Genomic DNA, 15,616 nt, shown 5'->3' on the forward strand with positions numbered 1-15,616 from the left:
TTATACAATACCATATTGTTAAATACCGTTCAGTTGTATTTAAAATGTAAAAGCTATAAACTGTTTGTGTTTTGTTGTTATTTACCATCCCTGACAGGAAATACATCATATAAATATTTTTAAGTTATATTTAAAATTCTATTAATTATATTTCTGTCATATATCTTCGTGTTCTCTGCAGTGCAGAGCATGGACTCCTCAAAATGTTGTGTTGGAGCGCCCTCTACCAGGTTACCGCGTTTGGCCGGAAACAAAGACAGCTATTCAAAATTCAGGCACTGCATGTACTACAGTATTCATGAATGTACCTGAACGATTGTCTACGTGCAGTTGAGAGAGGTACAGTACTGCAATTTGATGTCAAATTGGGCCCGAGTTGAGAACGAATCATCCATTTGAAATTACGTTGGGTGTCGCGTTCAGGTGCCATCGGAAATTGGCGGAACAGTATGGAAATGAAGCAATATTCCTCCTGTAAATACAATTGTATCTTAATAGTACGCAATCAAACCTAATGAACTACTATTCGCAGTGGTTAGTGTGGCGGGACAAAATATGTACTACTACATGGATTTTGAAGTTTCATTATACACATACAGTATACATTAATCATTCAAACTTAACAGGAACTTTGAAACCCATTCACTCCAATCCTCAAAATTCTAATGCAATTCTGACAGCCACTAGGGTTTTGCAGTGTATTACAAGTTTGCTTTCAATGTTGGTTATTTGTTGTTCATTTAATATACTGTATGTCATTTGTTCATTGAAATATATCAATCGTCTTGTTTTTACTTTCTTTTAATTGCGGTTCGGATAATGAATGGATCGAGGTGATTGTCACGCATTTGGGGAACCCTCCATGGTGCAGAAACGCCCCTGCCATCGCGCACGGCTCTAATAGCGAACATCGCCGGAGCGCCTGCGGGGGGCGCTGCTCGCCCAGCCGGCGATGCGGTGCGGTGAACGTTCTCATATTGGCGCCATTTTGGAGCCAGGAGGGGGGAAGAGCGCTGCAGAGGAGGACGGCGACCGCGCACAATTCCACACAAACAGGTAGCGAAACGCCACCATTAACGCCCGCATTTCACTCCAATAAATAAGTGCAGTGGAGGCACCGTGGCCGGACGCCAGGTAGGAGAAAAACCCAGGGTAGGTGGGCGAGACCTCGGCTGAGACGCCCCACTTTCCGTGGTTGTGAGCCGGAGCGCAGCCCGAGTGGCTTGGCTGCCGTGTCCGAACCTTCGCGCCTGTGGCTCGTCTGAGCGTGGTGGTCCTCAGCTTGAATAAATGTTAGACGGTCGTGTGCGAGTACCACCGAGTCTCCCGGGTGGTGAAACGGCGGCCGTCTTGTGGTGTTTTGGCGAGGAGGTAGCGGCTACCCGCGGCGGTGTTTTTGTTAGTGGCCGTCCGTCCGCCCTCTCTGTCATCACGGAGCTTGGCGCCGCTAGCCGCGTTAGCTCCTCGGCTAGCGACGGCAAGCTAGCTGGATTAGCTCCCCAAGGCTACTCGAATCCTCGCGTAAAAATGACGATGGTTATTTATTTACTTAACATGTATATGATATTGAATCTCTCGAATTATAAACTTCACCGCGGGTGAAATTGACTCAACGGAGGCTAATGTTTTCTACCTCTGCCATTATGGTACAGAATTGGGCGATGTTTATTTTTAGAAAGATTGCGACTTTATTCTTAAAACATCGACTTGTCACAGCAACATATTTTTACACGTGTATGAATACTCTAAAACCAATCAGCGAGGGCAAATAAAACCAACACAATTCAGGAGGATTTGCTAAACTCATGTCAATTTAATCTACATCGGAACAAAACAGGTTAAGATGTTTAAAATGCATGAAAGTACAATTATAGTGTAAAGACGCTCCTTGAATTCGCCCAATTAAAACCGGCACCATGGAGGAGGAATTACAAAACAACTGTCAGTTTAATCTACATCAGAAAAAAAAATAAATGTTTGAGGTTGCATGTAAATCAGTTTTAGTCTAATGATGCTGCTGTAATTCGTGCAAAGTGAGACGTAGAATAACAGAAGAGGCTGAACGACAGACTGCCACGGCCAGAGCGTCAAGACGTAGTTTGACTGAGCGGCATAGAAACAAATAAATATTATTCTAGAAATAATGAGATGACCAGTCATATAAGGTCCTGTATTGCATCCCATCCTAAATTCATGACAAAGACAATGATTTCAAAATACACATATTGTTGTGGCCACTTTTTACAAACGCTTGCTGAAGCTTTAGTAGTTTTCATTCATTCATATTCTTTGTATCTAACTAGCTACATAATTGTCAAGTGTATTTTGGTGGTTTGTTAAGTGGAATACACTTACACAGCTTTAGCTACACCGTAAAGTGACCAAAGTGCTTTACAAAGCTTTAGATTCACTTCTTGACACAGACATTCATACATGACTGGCCGCCTGCTGCCATGCAAGGCCCCGTCAGGCCCACATGAAGTGACCAAAGTGCTTTACAAAGCTTTAGATTCACTTCTTGACACAGACATTCATACATGACTGGCCGCCTGCTGCCATGCAAGGCCCCGTCAGGCCCACATGAAGCCGCCCTGCTTGGTGATGAAATGCTGTTGTCGCTGGTGATAACGCTATGGAATATATTCTTATGCGGCTTCTTCCAAACTGGACTCGCCTGGTTGCTGCATGAAGGTGGTGCTGGGCCAGTAGTGTTTTATTTCGTAAATGTTTGGCTGATAGTGGGCTGTCAACTTGAATCAGCATCCCTTATTAAAACTTGTGCTGTCTTCATGAATATTTGTTCTTGTCACTCTTTGCTGTTTTTTCTGTTATTGGTTTGTGTTTTCTTGCTGTGTTCCAATACTTTAGTCCATATATCCAGTGAGTTTGTTTTGAAATGAAGCGTTTCTATCAAGAGTGTCATTTTAATATTTTGGTTTGTCCCATAAATTCAGTCCCTTTAGTGTTCTGTTTTATGACCAGCCAGTCTGACAACAGTGCTATAAATGTGAGAGGGCTGTAAATACGAGTTAGTGGAGTTACAATAGTGGCCTGGCAATGCAAGAATATTGATGTCATTCCAAATACAATTCAAATCTAATCTGATATAAACGTGGAGAAGTTGTTGATCCACATTGCGTGTTAGTTGTCAATGTTAATGTGAAATGTATCGTCCATGTTCAAAAAAATGTTTTGCCTGGCTCAAAAGGTGTTGAGAGAAAGTTTAATCCAAATTATGTTTTAGTTACTTGGTGTAAACGGGCCGTGCAAAGTAAATGTGTATGCCGGATCCGAAATTGTAAAAATAAAGCAAGTTGATCCCGGTTGCATATTGGCCAATGGTGTAATTGCGACATGTGACAGTTCATCCATCCATCCACGTTTCATCCAGATGTGATCCAGTTGGGTATTTGATATTTATGTTGGCTTGATGCCACTTTAGACAACTTTTAACGTTACTGCCGAAAACAGTCCACTAGCCGCTAGTTGTACTGTGTTTGTTTACGGAATCCATGTCTTCAGTCGGGCGTTCGTGCACCCCTTCCTTTTTTTTTTTTTTTTTTAAATAACTGCCTCTGCCTCTGTTGTTGTGCGTTTGTGTTCAGGCAGTGAAGAGCTCCAGAGGATGGCTCACTCTAAAGCTCGAGCCACTGACGGGAAGGTCACCTACCCCCCGGGGGTGAAGGAGATCTCCGACAAGATCTCCAAAGAGGAGATGGTCCGCCGCCTCAAGGTGAGCCCTGTTGCCTTTTTCTCTTTCCGCTCATTTGACTCCATTACGACTCAGATCGTCATCTCCCTCCAGATGGTGGTAAAGACCTTCATGGACATGGACCAGGACTCCGAGGAGGAGAAGGAGCTCTACCTGAACCTGGCCCTGCACCTGGCTTCCGACTTCTTCCTCAAGCACCCCGACAAGGATGTACGTCTGCTGGTGGCGTGCTGCCTGGCTGACATTTTCCGCATCTACGCCCCAGAGGCGCCCTACACCTCCCCTGACAAGCTTAAGGTACCAGAGCATCCTCTTCGCACGCTATCGTTCTGCTACCTCCTCTTCATTTTTACTCGTTGCGCTCCCCGCAGGACATTTTCATGTTCATCACCAGGCAGCTAAAAGGTCTGGAGGACACAAAGAGCGCCCAGTTCAACAGATACTTCTACCTGCTGGAGGTACGTGTTTAGCTTGTTGGCATCACCTCTCAATTGTAGGAGACAAAATGAGCGCCGCCTTGCTAGAATGCAATTTTCTGCGCAGAACATCGCCTGGGTCAAGTCGTACAACATCTGCTTCGAGCTGGAGGACAGCAACGAGATCTTCACTCAGCTGTACCGCACGCTCTTCCAGGTCATCAAGTAAGTCCTCAGACCCATTCCCACCACCCTCTCATCCAGGCATCTTTTCATAAATAAACCCCCCTTCCCCCTTGTTTCCATAGCAACGGCCACAACCAGAAGGTACACATGCACATGGTGGACCTGATGAGCTCCATCATCTGCGAGGGTGACACCGTGTCCCAGGAGCTGCTGGACACGGTTCTCGTCAACCTGGTGCCAGCCCACAAGGTGTGTGTGTGTGTAGCGTTTCTAGCAAACTGGTGTCCCATGGGACTTTTTTTTTTTTTCATACGCTCTCATTCAAAGAGCCCCCTTATAATTCATTCAATACTATGATTTCACTTTCACAATGGTAAAAGCGAGGACTTAAATTTCATCAAACAGGCCTTTAAAAGGTCTCAAATGTGAGTAAAGTGGCCAGAATGATCTCAAATTTGATCAACCATGTCTGGAAAGAGGGTTTTAAATTGGATCAAAGTTGCCTGAAAGAGATCTTGAATTGGAGCAAAACAGTCTTAAGGTCTTAAATTCGATCAAATAGGCCTGGTCTTACATTTGATCAAATTAGTTTTAAAATGTCTTAAATTACATTGAACCGGTTTTGCAAAGGTCTTACGTTCAATCAATTGGCCTTCTAGAGGTCTTACATTTGATGGGGAAGCTACCGAAACGGGATGTTCAATTTTACTGTTCATTTGCGCACAGAATTTGAACAAGCAAGCATACGACCTGGCCAAAGCGCTGCTGAAGAGGACGGCTCAGGCCATTGAGCCTTACATCACCAACGTGAGACCAATTCAAATTCAGATTGTTTTTTTTCCTGATGTCGATCCGTCGCCAACTCTTGCGCGTGGTTCAGTTCTTCAACCAGGTGCTGATGCTGGGCAAGACGTCGGTGAGCGACCTGTCGGAGCACGTGTTCGACTTGATCCTGGAGCTCTACAACATCGACAGCCACCTGCTGCTGTCGGTGCTGCCGCAGCTCGAGTTCAAGCTGAAGGTACAAGAAAACAAAAATGGCTTTATACGCTCATTTGACTTGTTCGCAGCGTTTCGGGATTGCTGTTAGCGAGCAAGCTACCAGTCAGCAAGTCTCCAGCAGAGTCTCGGCGGCATCTGGCAGATGGAGAAATCTCGTTAATCGTCTTAGTCTCCTCAAAATTAGAGCTGCGATAACACCCCCCCCCCCCCCCCTTTGCGAATTGCACTTCGCTTCCCTCTAGTTTCCATCACAACGAAGGACTTCTCCGTCTTTTTGTGCAGAGTAACGACAATGACGAGAGGCTGCAGGTGGTCAAGCTGCTGGCCAAGATGTTTGGCGCCAAGGACTCTGAGTTGGCGGCGCAGAATAAACCGCTGTGGCAGTGCTACTTGGGCAGGTAGATCCCGCAAGCCAATTCTATATTTCTGTCCTGATGAATATGATGTGGTCTGACATGAACACCGTGTCGCCCTCTTGGGGAAGGTTCAACGACATCCACGTGCCCATCAGACTGGAGTGCGTCAAGTTTGCCAGTCATTGCCTCATGAACCACCCCGACCTCGCCAAAGACCTCACAGGTACCTGACGTCCAGTCTCCGCTCCATGCGGAATGTAACTACCGTACGTCAGACATACAAGCAGGAAAAAAAATAAATGTGAAGTTCTCGCATTTTGACACCGTGCTCCAGCTAGAAGCAAAATGGCTCTTACTTGGCTGCCTGCTTCCATTTGTGGCTCTTTGGGACAGATTCCCGAGATGCAACGATCATTCAATTATCAAGTTAATCGAGAAATATTTTGAGAATTGATTTCTCGTTTTGTAAAATTAAAAATTGACCAAATCCTTGGAAGGCGAGAATCCACAATGAATATTCTCAGATTTCTGTAGGCCTCTATGGAATCAGCGTTTCATTTGGAAAGCGACGATCACAACATTTCTCCCTATTTTCTGATGTTTTATGGACCAAATCAGCAACTGAATCATGTGTTTGTGCATTTTATTTTATTTTATTTTTCTGCACTGTCACTTTGAAATAACGTCTTTGTTGGCGCTGCCAGGAGTTTGGATTCCTTCAAATTCCTACACTTTAGCCACGATTCATTAGCTTGCCAAAATTGGGGGCTTTGGCTCACGTTTTTCTCCCTGTGGTTTCATTGTTGCCAGAATTTTTAAGAGTGCGTTCGCACGACCCGGAGGAGGCCATTCGCCACGACGTCATTGTCTCCATCGTCACCGCAGCCAAGAAGGACCTTTCTCTGGTCAACGACGCCTTGCTCAACTTTGTCAAAGAGCGCACCTTGGACAAGAGGGTAAGGCATCGCTAGCCGAGTACCGACTGCGCCGTTTCAACAGATCTTGCACGTCCCAATTGCATTTGCCGCTCGCCCCCTCTCAGTGGCGCGTACGTAAGGAGGCCATGATGGGCCTGGCATCCATCTACAGGAAGTACTCGCTGCAGGGCGAGGGCGGGCGGGAGGCGTCCAAGCAGATCTCGTGGATCAAAGACAAGCTGCTGCACATCTACTACCAGAACAGTATTGACGACAGGTGTGCGTTTGCGAGCGGACGTCAATCAATCGCGGGCATCAGAGCGACCTTTCACTTTCTTGGCTGTGCCGCCGTGTTGTACAGGTTACTCGTGGAGCGCGTCTTTGCCCAGTACATGGTTCCTCATAACCTGGAGACGGCAGAGAGGATGAAGTGCCTCTACTACCTCTACGCTACCTTGGACACCAACGCTGTCAAGTGAGTCATGCTCAGTAGTCCTCAAGTCAGGAAAGCTACCCGAACGCCCTCTGGGAAATTCCTTTGTTTTAGGGTGTATGAACCCTGCCTTGATTCTCTCCTCGCAGAGCCCTGAATGAGATGTGGAAGTGTCAGAATCTGTTGAGGCACAACGTCAAAGACCTGCTGGACCTGGTTAAGAAACCCAAGGTAGCTTGTCCAAAAGCCTGCAATTTGGCGCTTGAGTCAAACATGTTTCCAGCGTGTTTATTTTTCTCGTTAACAGTCGGAATCATCCAGCAAGGCTGTTTTCGCGAAAGTCATGGTCATCACCAGTAAGGAACCGCTTTGTCCTCCTCACTGTGCCAGGAAACGTTTTAGACAGCTCCAAACAATTCAAAAGACAAATTTCCATAATATGTCGCCTCTAACGTGTGTGTGTGTGTGTGTGTGTGTGTGTGTGTGTGTGTGTGTGTGTGTGTGTGTGTGTGTGTCTCTCTCTCTCTCTCAGAAAACCTTCCAGACCCAGGCAAGGCTCAGGACTTTGTCAAGAAGCTGGCTCAGGTCCTGGAGGATGACGAACGGATCCGAGACCAGCTGGAGACGCTGGTCAGCCCCTCGTGCTCCTGCAAGCAGGCCGAGGTGTGCGTGGTGAGTACTTCTTCACTTTATCTCGGAAGTCCCTCTTTCTAACATTGTAACATTTTCTCCTCTGAAGTGTTTACATAATACTACAAGCAGTTTTGTTTTGTTTCCTTTCCTTTCCCTTCTTCAATGCAGAGAGACATCACAAAGAAGCTGGGCAGTCCCAAGCAGCCCAGCAATCCTTTCCTGGAGATGGTCAAGTTCCTTTTGGAGAGAATCGCTCCCGTCCACATCGACACAGAGTCCATCAGGTACCCCGCCGAGTGACGTTTTTTGCTCAATTTAGCGCAACGGCTAATTCTGTGCTCTCGTCAGCGCTCTGATTAAACAGGTCAACAAATCCATTGAAGGGACGGCCGACGACGACGAGGAGGGCGTTCCCACAGACGGCGCCATCAGAGCCGGCCTGGAACTGCTCAAGGTATTAAAGCGGTTCTTCCTCGTTTTAGGAGTCTGAGCATGGCAGACGATATCGCGGCTTGGCGGGGGTGGCTTTCATTTTCAGATGCCACGCCCAGCACGCCATTGTCATGTACCTCGTTAGCCTGATTTGAGATGGCCTTCTGGTGGCTCCCAGGTGTTGTCCTTCACTCACCCGGTGTCCTTCCACTCGGCCGAGACTTTTGAATCGCTGCTGGGCTGCCTGAAGATGGATGACGAGAAGGTGGCCGAGGCGGCGCTGCAGATCTTCAAGAACACGGGAAGCAAGATGGAAGAGAGCTACCCGCACATCAAGTCGTATGTGCCACGCTTGTTTTGATGCGTCTGATGTATGTTTTATTTTTGTTTAGTTTTTTTTAATGGGATTTTTCTCATCGGAAATGTTCTTCATCCATTAAAATGGCTCCCATTCTTAGTTATCCTTCACTCATCGTTGTCTCCTCTGTTTCTTGCCGCCTTCTCTAGTGTCTTGTTGCCAGTCCTGCAGTCCAAAGCCAGGCGGGGCCCGCCTCGCCAGGCCAAGTACGCCATCCTCTGCATCAATGCCATGTTCACCAACAGAGACACACATTTTGCACAGATCTTTGAGGTCAGTACATGTTCTGGTTAGGGTCGTTACACACGGGGGGCAGGGGGGACGGACGGGACTTTACGTACCGTTTGTGTGTGCCTGTTGTACATAGCCGCTGCACAAGGGTCTGGACCCGGCCAACCTGGAGCAGCTCATCACCCCTTTGACCACACTCGGTCACCTGGCCCAGCTGGCCCCGGAGCAGTTTGCCGCTCCCTTGAAGTCACTGGTGGCTAACTTCATCGTAAAGGATTTGCTCATGAACGACAGGGTAGGAGTCAAGGCGCCTTTTGGGAGGTATGAAAAAGCATCATGAAATGGACCTGAAGTATTTTCATGGTTTTCTGTGCAGATTCCGGGTAAGAAGACCACCAAACTTTGGGTACCTGATGATGAAGTTTCTCCCGAGACCATGGCCAAGGTCAGCGCAAGTCCCTAAACGTGGACGCTATGAAAATACAAAATAAAAACAAAGAACATCACATTTCTTGTCTTGCTGAAATTAGCTTTCACCCGCCCCATATAGTGCTGGTCCAATAGTGGGTGTGGCTCTAGTCATAATTACCACAAGGGGCGGGGTTAGGGTATTGGAAGTGGAACCTAGAGTGGGGGAAGTCAGAAATGACTCCAGATACACAAACAATAAAAAGTCACTTTTCGGTTAATACGCCTGCTTTCAAAGTTATTTTCGTCATGACTCTATTGATGATGTGAATTGTGTTCTGTTTCAGATCCAGGGCATCAAGCTGATGGTCCGCTGGCTGCTGGGCGTGAAGAACAACCAGAGCAAGTCGGGCAACTCCACGTTGCGGATGTTGACGGCCATCTTGCACAGCGACGGAGATCTCACCGAGCAAGGAAAGATGGGGTACATGCGCCTTGTTGGCGTTTGACGTTTTAGGCTGACATCTGCATTGAGTTGGATTCAAACGGATCCACCGCCCCTTGCCCCTGCATCCTCCTTTATGCGTGTCGTCGGCATCATTCTCAGCAAACCCGACATGTCGAGGCTCCGCCTGGCCGCCGCCTGTGCCCTGCTGAAGTTAGCTCAGGAGCCATGTTACCACGAGATCATCACGCTGGAGCAGTACCAGCTGTGTGCGCTCGTCATTAACGTACGTCGACTCGTTTTTACAAAATCGGCGTCCCTTTCCTCTTTCCCGTTAGCCTTATCGACAGTCTTTTTGCGCCTTTTAGGACGAGTGCTACCAAGTGCGTCAGGGTTTCTCGCAAAAGCTGCACCAGGGCCTGTGCCGCCTGCGCCTGCCTCTGGAGTACATGGCCGTCTTCGCCCTGTGTGCCAAGGACCCCGTCAAGGAGCGGCGGGCACACGCGCGCCAGTGCCTGGGCAAGAATGTCAACATACGGCGCGAGTACCTCAAGCAGCATGCCGCCATCAGCGGTAACCACCGGGCGCGACCGGTTGATTCGTATTTATTCATCGGATTGAATGTGAACGTTTGGATGCTTTGTGATGAAACAGACAAACTGTTCTCGCTGCTGCCGGAGTACGTGGTGCCGTACGCCATCCACCTGCTGGCTCATGACCCGGACTACGTCAAAGTGCAGGACATTGAGCAGCTCAAAGACATCAAAGAGTGAGTCCAATTGTTAACTCACTCCCAAAGACGTTTTTAAACGTCTTTTCAGACTTGGTCCAGAATTGGTTGGTACTGAATGAGTTAAGGGAGACGCACATTTTCCAAGTTCCTGCGTGCGCCTAGAAGTCTTGAAAATGTCCATCGAAGATAATTCTATCTCCGCATTTCCCGGCCAGGGCGCTGTGGTTTGTGCTGGAGATCATTATGGCCAAGAACGAGAACAACAGCCACGCCTTCATCAGGAAGATGGTGGAGAATATTAAGCAGACGAAGGACGCTCAGTCGCCTGCCGACTCCAAAACCAATGAGGTAGACGTTGCCGCATCTTCGGCCCCACTTCCTGTCTATAGCTGACGAGATTCCCCTCAATTTCCCACGGCAGAAACTGTACACGGTGTGCGACGTGGCCATGCACATCATCATGTCCAAGAGCACCACCTACAGCCTGGAGTCACCCAAAGACCCCGTCCTGCCCACCACCTTATTCACCAAGCCTGATAAGGTTGCTTCCGCCAAAAAAAAACATCTGTCATCCACAAAGCAATTAGCAAGAGTCCAGTAATATGTGTTGCATTAATGTAACCATTTCTGCTGAATTGGGCCAATTCAAATGTGTTTTATTTACATAACAATGACAGTGGAGATTGAATTCTTTTTTTTTTCCTTATGTAAACGCACGTCTCGTTTCAGAATTTTAGCAACACAAAAAATTATCTTCCAGCAGAGATGAAGTTGTTCTTCACACCAGGAAAGGTTGGTGTGTCTTTTGTTATTGTGCTGTTGTTGTTGTTGTTGTTCTTACGTATCATTCCATTCAGCCCAAGTCCGCCAACGTCCTGGGCGCCGTCAACAAACCGCTGTCATCGGCCGGCAAGCAGATTCAAAGCAAAGCCTCCCGCATGGAGACGGCTAGCAACGACGACTCCTCGTCCAATCCCAGCTCGCCACAGCGCGGCAAGACCAGGTAGAAGCCGGGCCTCGCGCACTTAATTCGCTGCATGGAAATTAAATTTGTCTTTCTCATTTGTGATATTTTTTTTGTCCTCTCGGGCACGACAGCACTGAAATGGACCACAGCGAAAACGAGGACTTCAGCAGAAAGCGAGCAGACAGCACTGACAAGGTGGCACCATAATACCACACCTTTTTTGGGGGTGGGGGTCAGTCTAAGAGAGAACAAAATGACCACGACAGTTGCAACAACACCGGCTGGAACCTGCAAACTAAAAGGGGGGGGGTGTAAAAAGCAACCATAAAATACACCTGTCTGGTAACAGAAGATAAACGACTCGTAAAATGGGAGCAGAAAGAAATAACAAAAGGATGCCTGTTAGTTTTTGTCCAACTTTTGGTGTGCTCGCAGGAGAGCGAGAAGCCTCGCGGTCGCAAGCGTGGCTTGACGGCCAGCGACGACAGCGACATGAAACCCAAACGCGGCCGCAAGAAAGCCCCGACCGTCAGCGCCGCAAAGGAGTCCGAGGACCAGTGGGGGGACGAGGACAACGGGCCCGAGGACGAGCAAAACAGTCCGCCCAAAAAGGGACGCAGGGGGCGGCCCCCCAAGGCGGCCGCACCGGCTAATCAGGACGCTGCTCCTGCCAAAGGGAAGAGGGGGCGAAAGAAGGCAGCAGCGCCTCCACCGGAGGATGAGGACGAAGAAGAAGACGAGGAGAGGCCAGACGAGGAGATGGAGGACAACGAGGAAGATGACGACGCGGGAGCTGAAAACGTGGAAGTCAAGACCAGAGCGGGGCGACAGGCCAGGACGCCCCGACGGCCGCAAAGGTGACACAACGCCAACAAACACTTCAGCACTTAGCGCTGGTCAAAACATTTGTGTCTCAAATTATTGTGCCCCATTGAAATGATTGGAAATGACATGAATCTGTTCCAGACCCTCAGCAAACCTTTTCATTTAATTGGGAAAAAAAAATACTTGACAGTATTGTGTATAATAAAACATAGTGATGACATAATTAAATAGAATCTAAGGAATTCAGCTACAACTGTATAGCAATAATAAAGTGTTTACATCAAATTTTACTTTTTCAACTTCATGGTCACTTTGGGCTCATTGAAACCCATGAAAAAATAAAACCTGAAGAAAATGTCACTTTTCTGTAAGAAAATAAATGAGTCCATTCAGCAAGAAACATGAAGTAGACCTTTCATTTGGGTCACAACATGGTGATGTGATTGTGTATGAGATTGTTTGCGACACGTTGATAGTAAGACATTTCTGTTATGTTTGTCTGTGTTTATGCGCTTATCAACAGTTCCGATGTGTCCGAGTCGACGCCGCAAAAAAGGAGAGGACGGCCGCCCAAGTCGGCTCAACCTCCCGCCAAGAAACCAACGTAAGCCAATAATTTGGGCATCTTTATATCTTAAAGGGCTGGGGAGGAAAAAATGAATCTAATAATTCCGTTGCCAAAAAGGCAAAACTAAATCTCAGCTCACGTGCACTTTTAAAATAATAATAATAATTATGGGAATTTTTTTTTTGTTTCAGGCGCGGAGGACGGTCGAGGGCAGCGGCCACCAAAGACGACTCTGAAGATGAGGAAGACGAGGAGGATGAGGAAGAGCAGCAGGAGGAGGAGTCTACACCTAAGGTCTGCAAAAACACCACTCCACACCCTCACTGCTAGGAAAGGAACGATACAGTACCACTTGGCTCATCAAGGACCAGCATTAAAATACAGTTGCACAGGAGGCCTAAGAGTTTATGCACTCCTGGGATGTGCTAAAATACTTCTTAAAGGAATAAAATACTCTTTAAAAAATTATCACCAAAAGTTAGCTAAAGACTCTTAAATATACAATATTGAAAGGCGCTTATAAATAAAATGTATTATTATTATATTATTATTATACAATGAAATACTTCCAAAAAATAATCTTTTAAAACTAACCTTGTAAAAAAGTTGCAATTAAAAAAAAAAAGTAGAATCCAATACATTTGGATTCTTACTTTTTGGAAATTACAGAAACTCTAAAATATGACTACAGGACAAACACAACTGTAGCTAAATAATGCTTCAAAATGTATTCCACAAACAAAATCAATGCACACTCTACCTGAATAAAAGATGAATTGTAAATGTCTTTTACTTCAAAGTTAAATACGACTGAACCTTCCATAAAAAACTGCGCTAGTTAAAAAAAAAAAAAAAAGTTGAGGCCACTTTGACATTATGGTTTATAGATTCAATTCAGTGATTTCTTCACACACACCACTGGAGGGAGCCCACGTACCACACTTGGGAGAATCGATGCACAAGGTACACTTCAAAGGGACAGTGTGTTAAAATGCCATCTGTGGTGACCTAGTAGAATGCAACGACCTAAACTCATAGGTGCGTTTTGAAACACGCTCACTACGGTGCCTCAACGAGTTTCTGAGAATTTCTCAAGCCTACCACCAATTTCTTCGGCTGAGGTGCAAGCAAAATGTCATCCCAAATGACTTCTAGTACTCCTTCACGTTACAAAGTAAGTGCATTGCATTTGTTACACTTGCTGTTGTCATGATGTTGTGAAACTAAATTCGCTTAAGTTTGTCTCCTTTGAGTGTCCGTAGCAGAAAAATGGCGGCAAAACATGTCAGCCTCCTGTCTGAAGAAGCGCGACCTATGTAATATAATTAATGTTTACTAGACTTTTAGATTAATTTAACAAATGTACGTTGTGATAGAATGTTTTTTTTGCATGTTAATGAATTTATAATTGAACGTTGAAAAATCAAAAATGTATACACACTGTTCTCTTACGACATATCTAGTTTGTTAGCGCCATATTTACACGGTTTCTGACACGTTTTCGAGACCTAACGGGCTGTTTTTTCCATTCAGGGTCGCAAGAAGGCGGCAGGACGAAGAAGATGAGCCGGCGTGCGCGACTGAGAGCCAAGTAATGAAATCTGAAGTATGGACAAACCACATGAACTTTTTCCACTTTTCATACACGGTTCGCCGCCACTGTTACACCGGCCCATATGGGCACACTACTAGGTCCTACGTGCCGCTTCCTAATACCTGTGTTCCTGCCGCTGTGTTAATGTTGGCCACGCGTGTTAGCTAGACGTTCACTTTTAACAGAGGGGGGAAAAAGAAAGGAAAAAAAACGTGTTTGTAAATATTTTTTTTTTGTGCATTTCATATGTTCGTTTGTCATGTTGGATGCTGACTGCAGGGGGGCGCTCACCTTATTGTTATAATTATTATTATTGTTATTAAAAAAGGAAAAACAAGTGTTCCTCCCATCATCGCCCTTCCTCCTCCTAAGAAATTATTCACCTGTTTTTGTGCTGTCCCCTCTTAAACATGAATTTTTGTTTACAGCCTGTACATTGATAAGACCTTTTTTTACCGTGGATTAAAAAACTGTACAAAAGATGACTTAATCGTTGCATTTTGTGACAGTTGTATGGAAAACATTTTGATTCACTTTTGAGAAATTGTATAATTTCTATTGCTCTATATCCGTGTGCATATATATATAATATATATATATATATATAGGGGCGGCCTATATTGATTAATGAAAACATTCTTGGCAAATGCTTTCGCCCTTCCAGTGGTTAGCACGTCGGCTTCACAGTGCAGAGGTACCGGGTTCGATTCCAGCTCCGGCCTCCCTGTGTGGAGTTTGCATGTTCTCCCCGGGCCTGCGTGGGTTTTCTCCGGGTGCTCCGGTTTCCTCCCACATTCCAAAAACATGTATGGCAGGCTGATTGGGCGCTCTAAATTGTCCCTCGGTGTGAGTGTGGGCGTGGATGGTTGTTCGTCTCTGTGTGCCCTGCGATTGGCTGGCAACTGATTCAGGGTGTCCCCCGCCTACTGCCCGAAGACGGCTGGGATAGGCTCCAGCACCCCCCGCGACCCTAGTGAGGATCAAGCGGTTCGGAAAATGGATGGTTGGATGGATATATATATATATACTCTATAATTTTTTTAATGTATAAGTTTAATTGGTTTATGAATTATTTTAAATGTATTCTTGAAGAACAGCTTGGTTAAGGCCCAAAACGCAATTAACCTATGCCATGATATAAAATTTGATGCAGGTTTGTCGTGCCTTGGTGAAGCTCTGCAATTTCAATTCTTTTTTTAGTCAGCCATTTGCCCTGTGTGCTAAGCGGTAATAAATTGATAATGGTCATTTATTGCCATTGGGTAAACACGCACAAATAGCTCTCATCTGCGCTAGTGCGTGTGTATTTTATGGCCAGGAAGAGGCTGCCGTTACTTGGCAACGAAAACGATGTTGGGAGTGTGACCATGGCACCCCAGCTCTTTGCCACTACTTGCCAC

At 46.2% G+C, this 15,616-nt stretch overlaps 1 protein-coding gene across 1 annotated transcript; it reads left to right on the forward strand.

Moving 5' to 3' along the window:
• Window positions 1-967: 967 nt before the first annotated feature.
• pds5b (PDS5 cohesin associated factor B) lies at window positions 968-14,701 on the forward strand. Its single transcript, XM_086130324.1, has 35 exons — window positions 968-1,056; window positions 3,606-3,733; window positions 3,806-4,009; window positions 4,084-4,170; window positions 4,256-4,353; window positions 4,437-4,563; window positions 5,041-5,121; window positions 5,195-5,335; window positions 5,599-5,714; window positions 5,801-5,895; window positions 6,483-6,628; window positions 6,715-6,866; window positions 6,951-7,064; window positions 7,172-7,253; window positions 7,330-7,378; window positions 7,555-7,694; window positions 7,824-7,939; window positions 8,004-8,109; window positions 8,266-8,426; window positions 8,595-8,718; window positions 8,813-8,971; window positions 9,053-9,121; window positions 9,432-9,568; window positions 9,692-9,815; window positions 9,898-10,102; window positions 10,184-10,298; window positions 10,478-10,610; window positions 10,684-10,803; window positions 10,992-11,054; window positions 11,120-11,265; window positions 11,361-11,424; window positions 11,665-12,086; window positions 12,578-12,658; window positions 12,814-12,916; window positions 14,156-14,701. The coding sequence occupies exons 2-35, from the start codon at window positions 3,626-3,628 to the stop codon at window positions 14,186-14,188; spliced, it is 4,221 nt and encodes a 1,406-aa protein (XP_085986450.1). The 5' UTR covers window positions 968-1,056; window positions 3,606-3,625; the 3' UTR covers window positions 14,189-14,701.
• Window positions 14,702-15,616: the final 915 nt, after the last annotated feature.

The sequence above is a fragment of the Hippocampus guttulatus genome, chromosome 15, assembly GCF_054856545.1.
Source record: "Hippocampus guttulatus isolate MCC_2025c chromosome 15, RoL_Hgut_1.0, whole genome shotgun sequence".
Lineage (NCBI taxonomy): Eukaryota > Metazoa > Chordata > Actinopteri > Syngnathiformes > Syngnathidae > Hippocampus > Hippocampus guttulatus.

Excerpts from the sequence above, each read along its gene's own strand:
- pds5b (XM_086130324.1), top strand. The coding sequence starts at position 3,626 with ATGGCTCACTCTAAAGCTCGAGCCACTGACGGGAAGGTCACCTACCCC. Across the intron at positions 6,867-6,950 it reads CAGAACAGTATTGACGACAG|GTTACTCGTGGAGCGCGTCT; the intron begins GTGTGCGTTTGC and ends CGTGTTGTACAG. Across the intron at positions 10,611-10,683 it reads CCGACTCCAAAACCAATGAG|AAACTGTACACGGTGTGCGA; the intron begins GTAGACGTTGCC and ends TTCCCACGGCAG.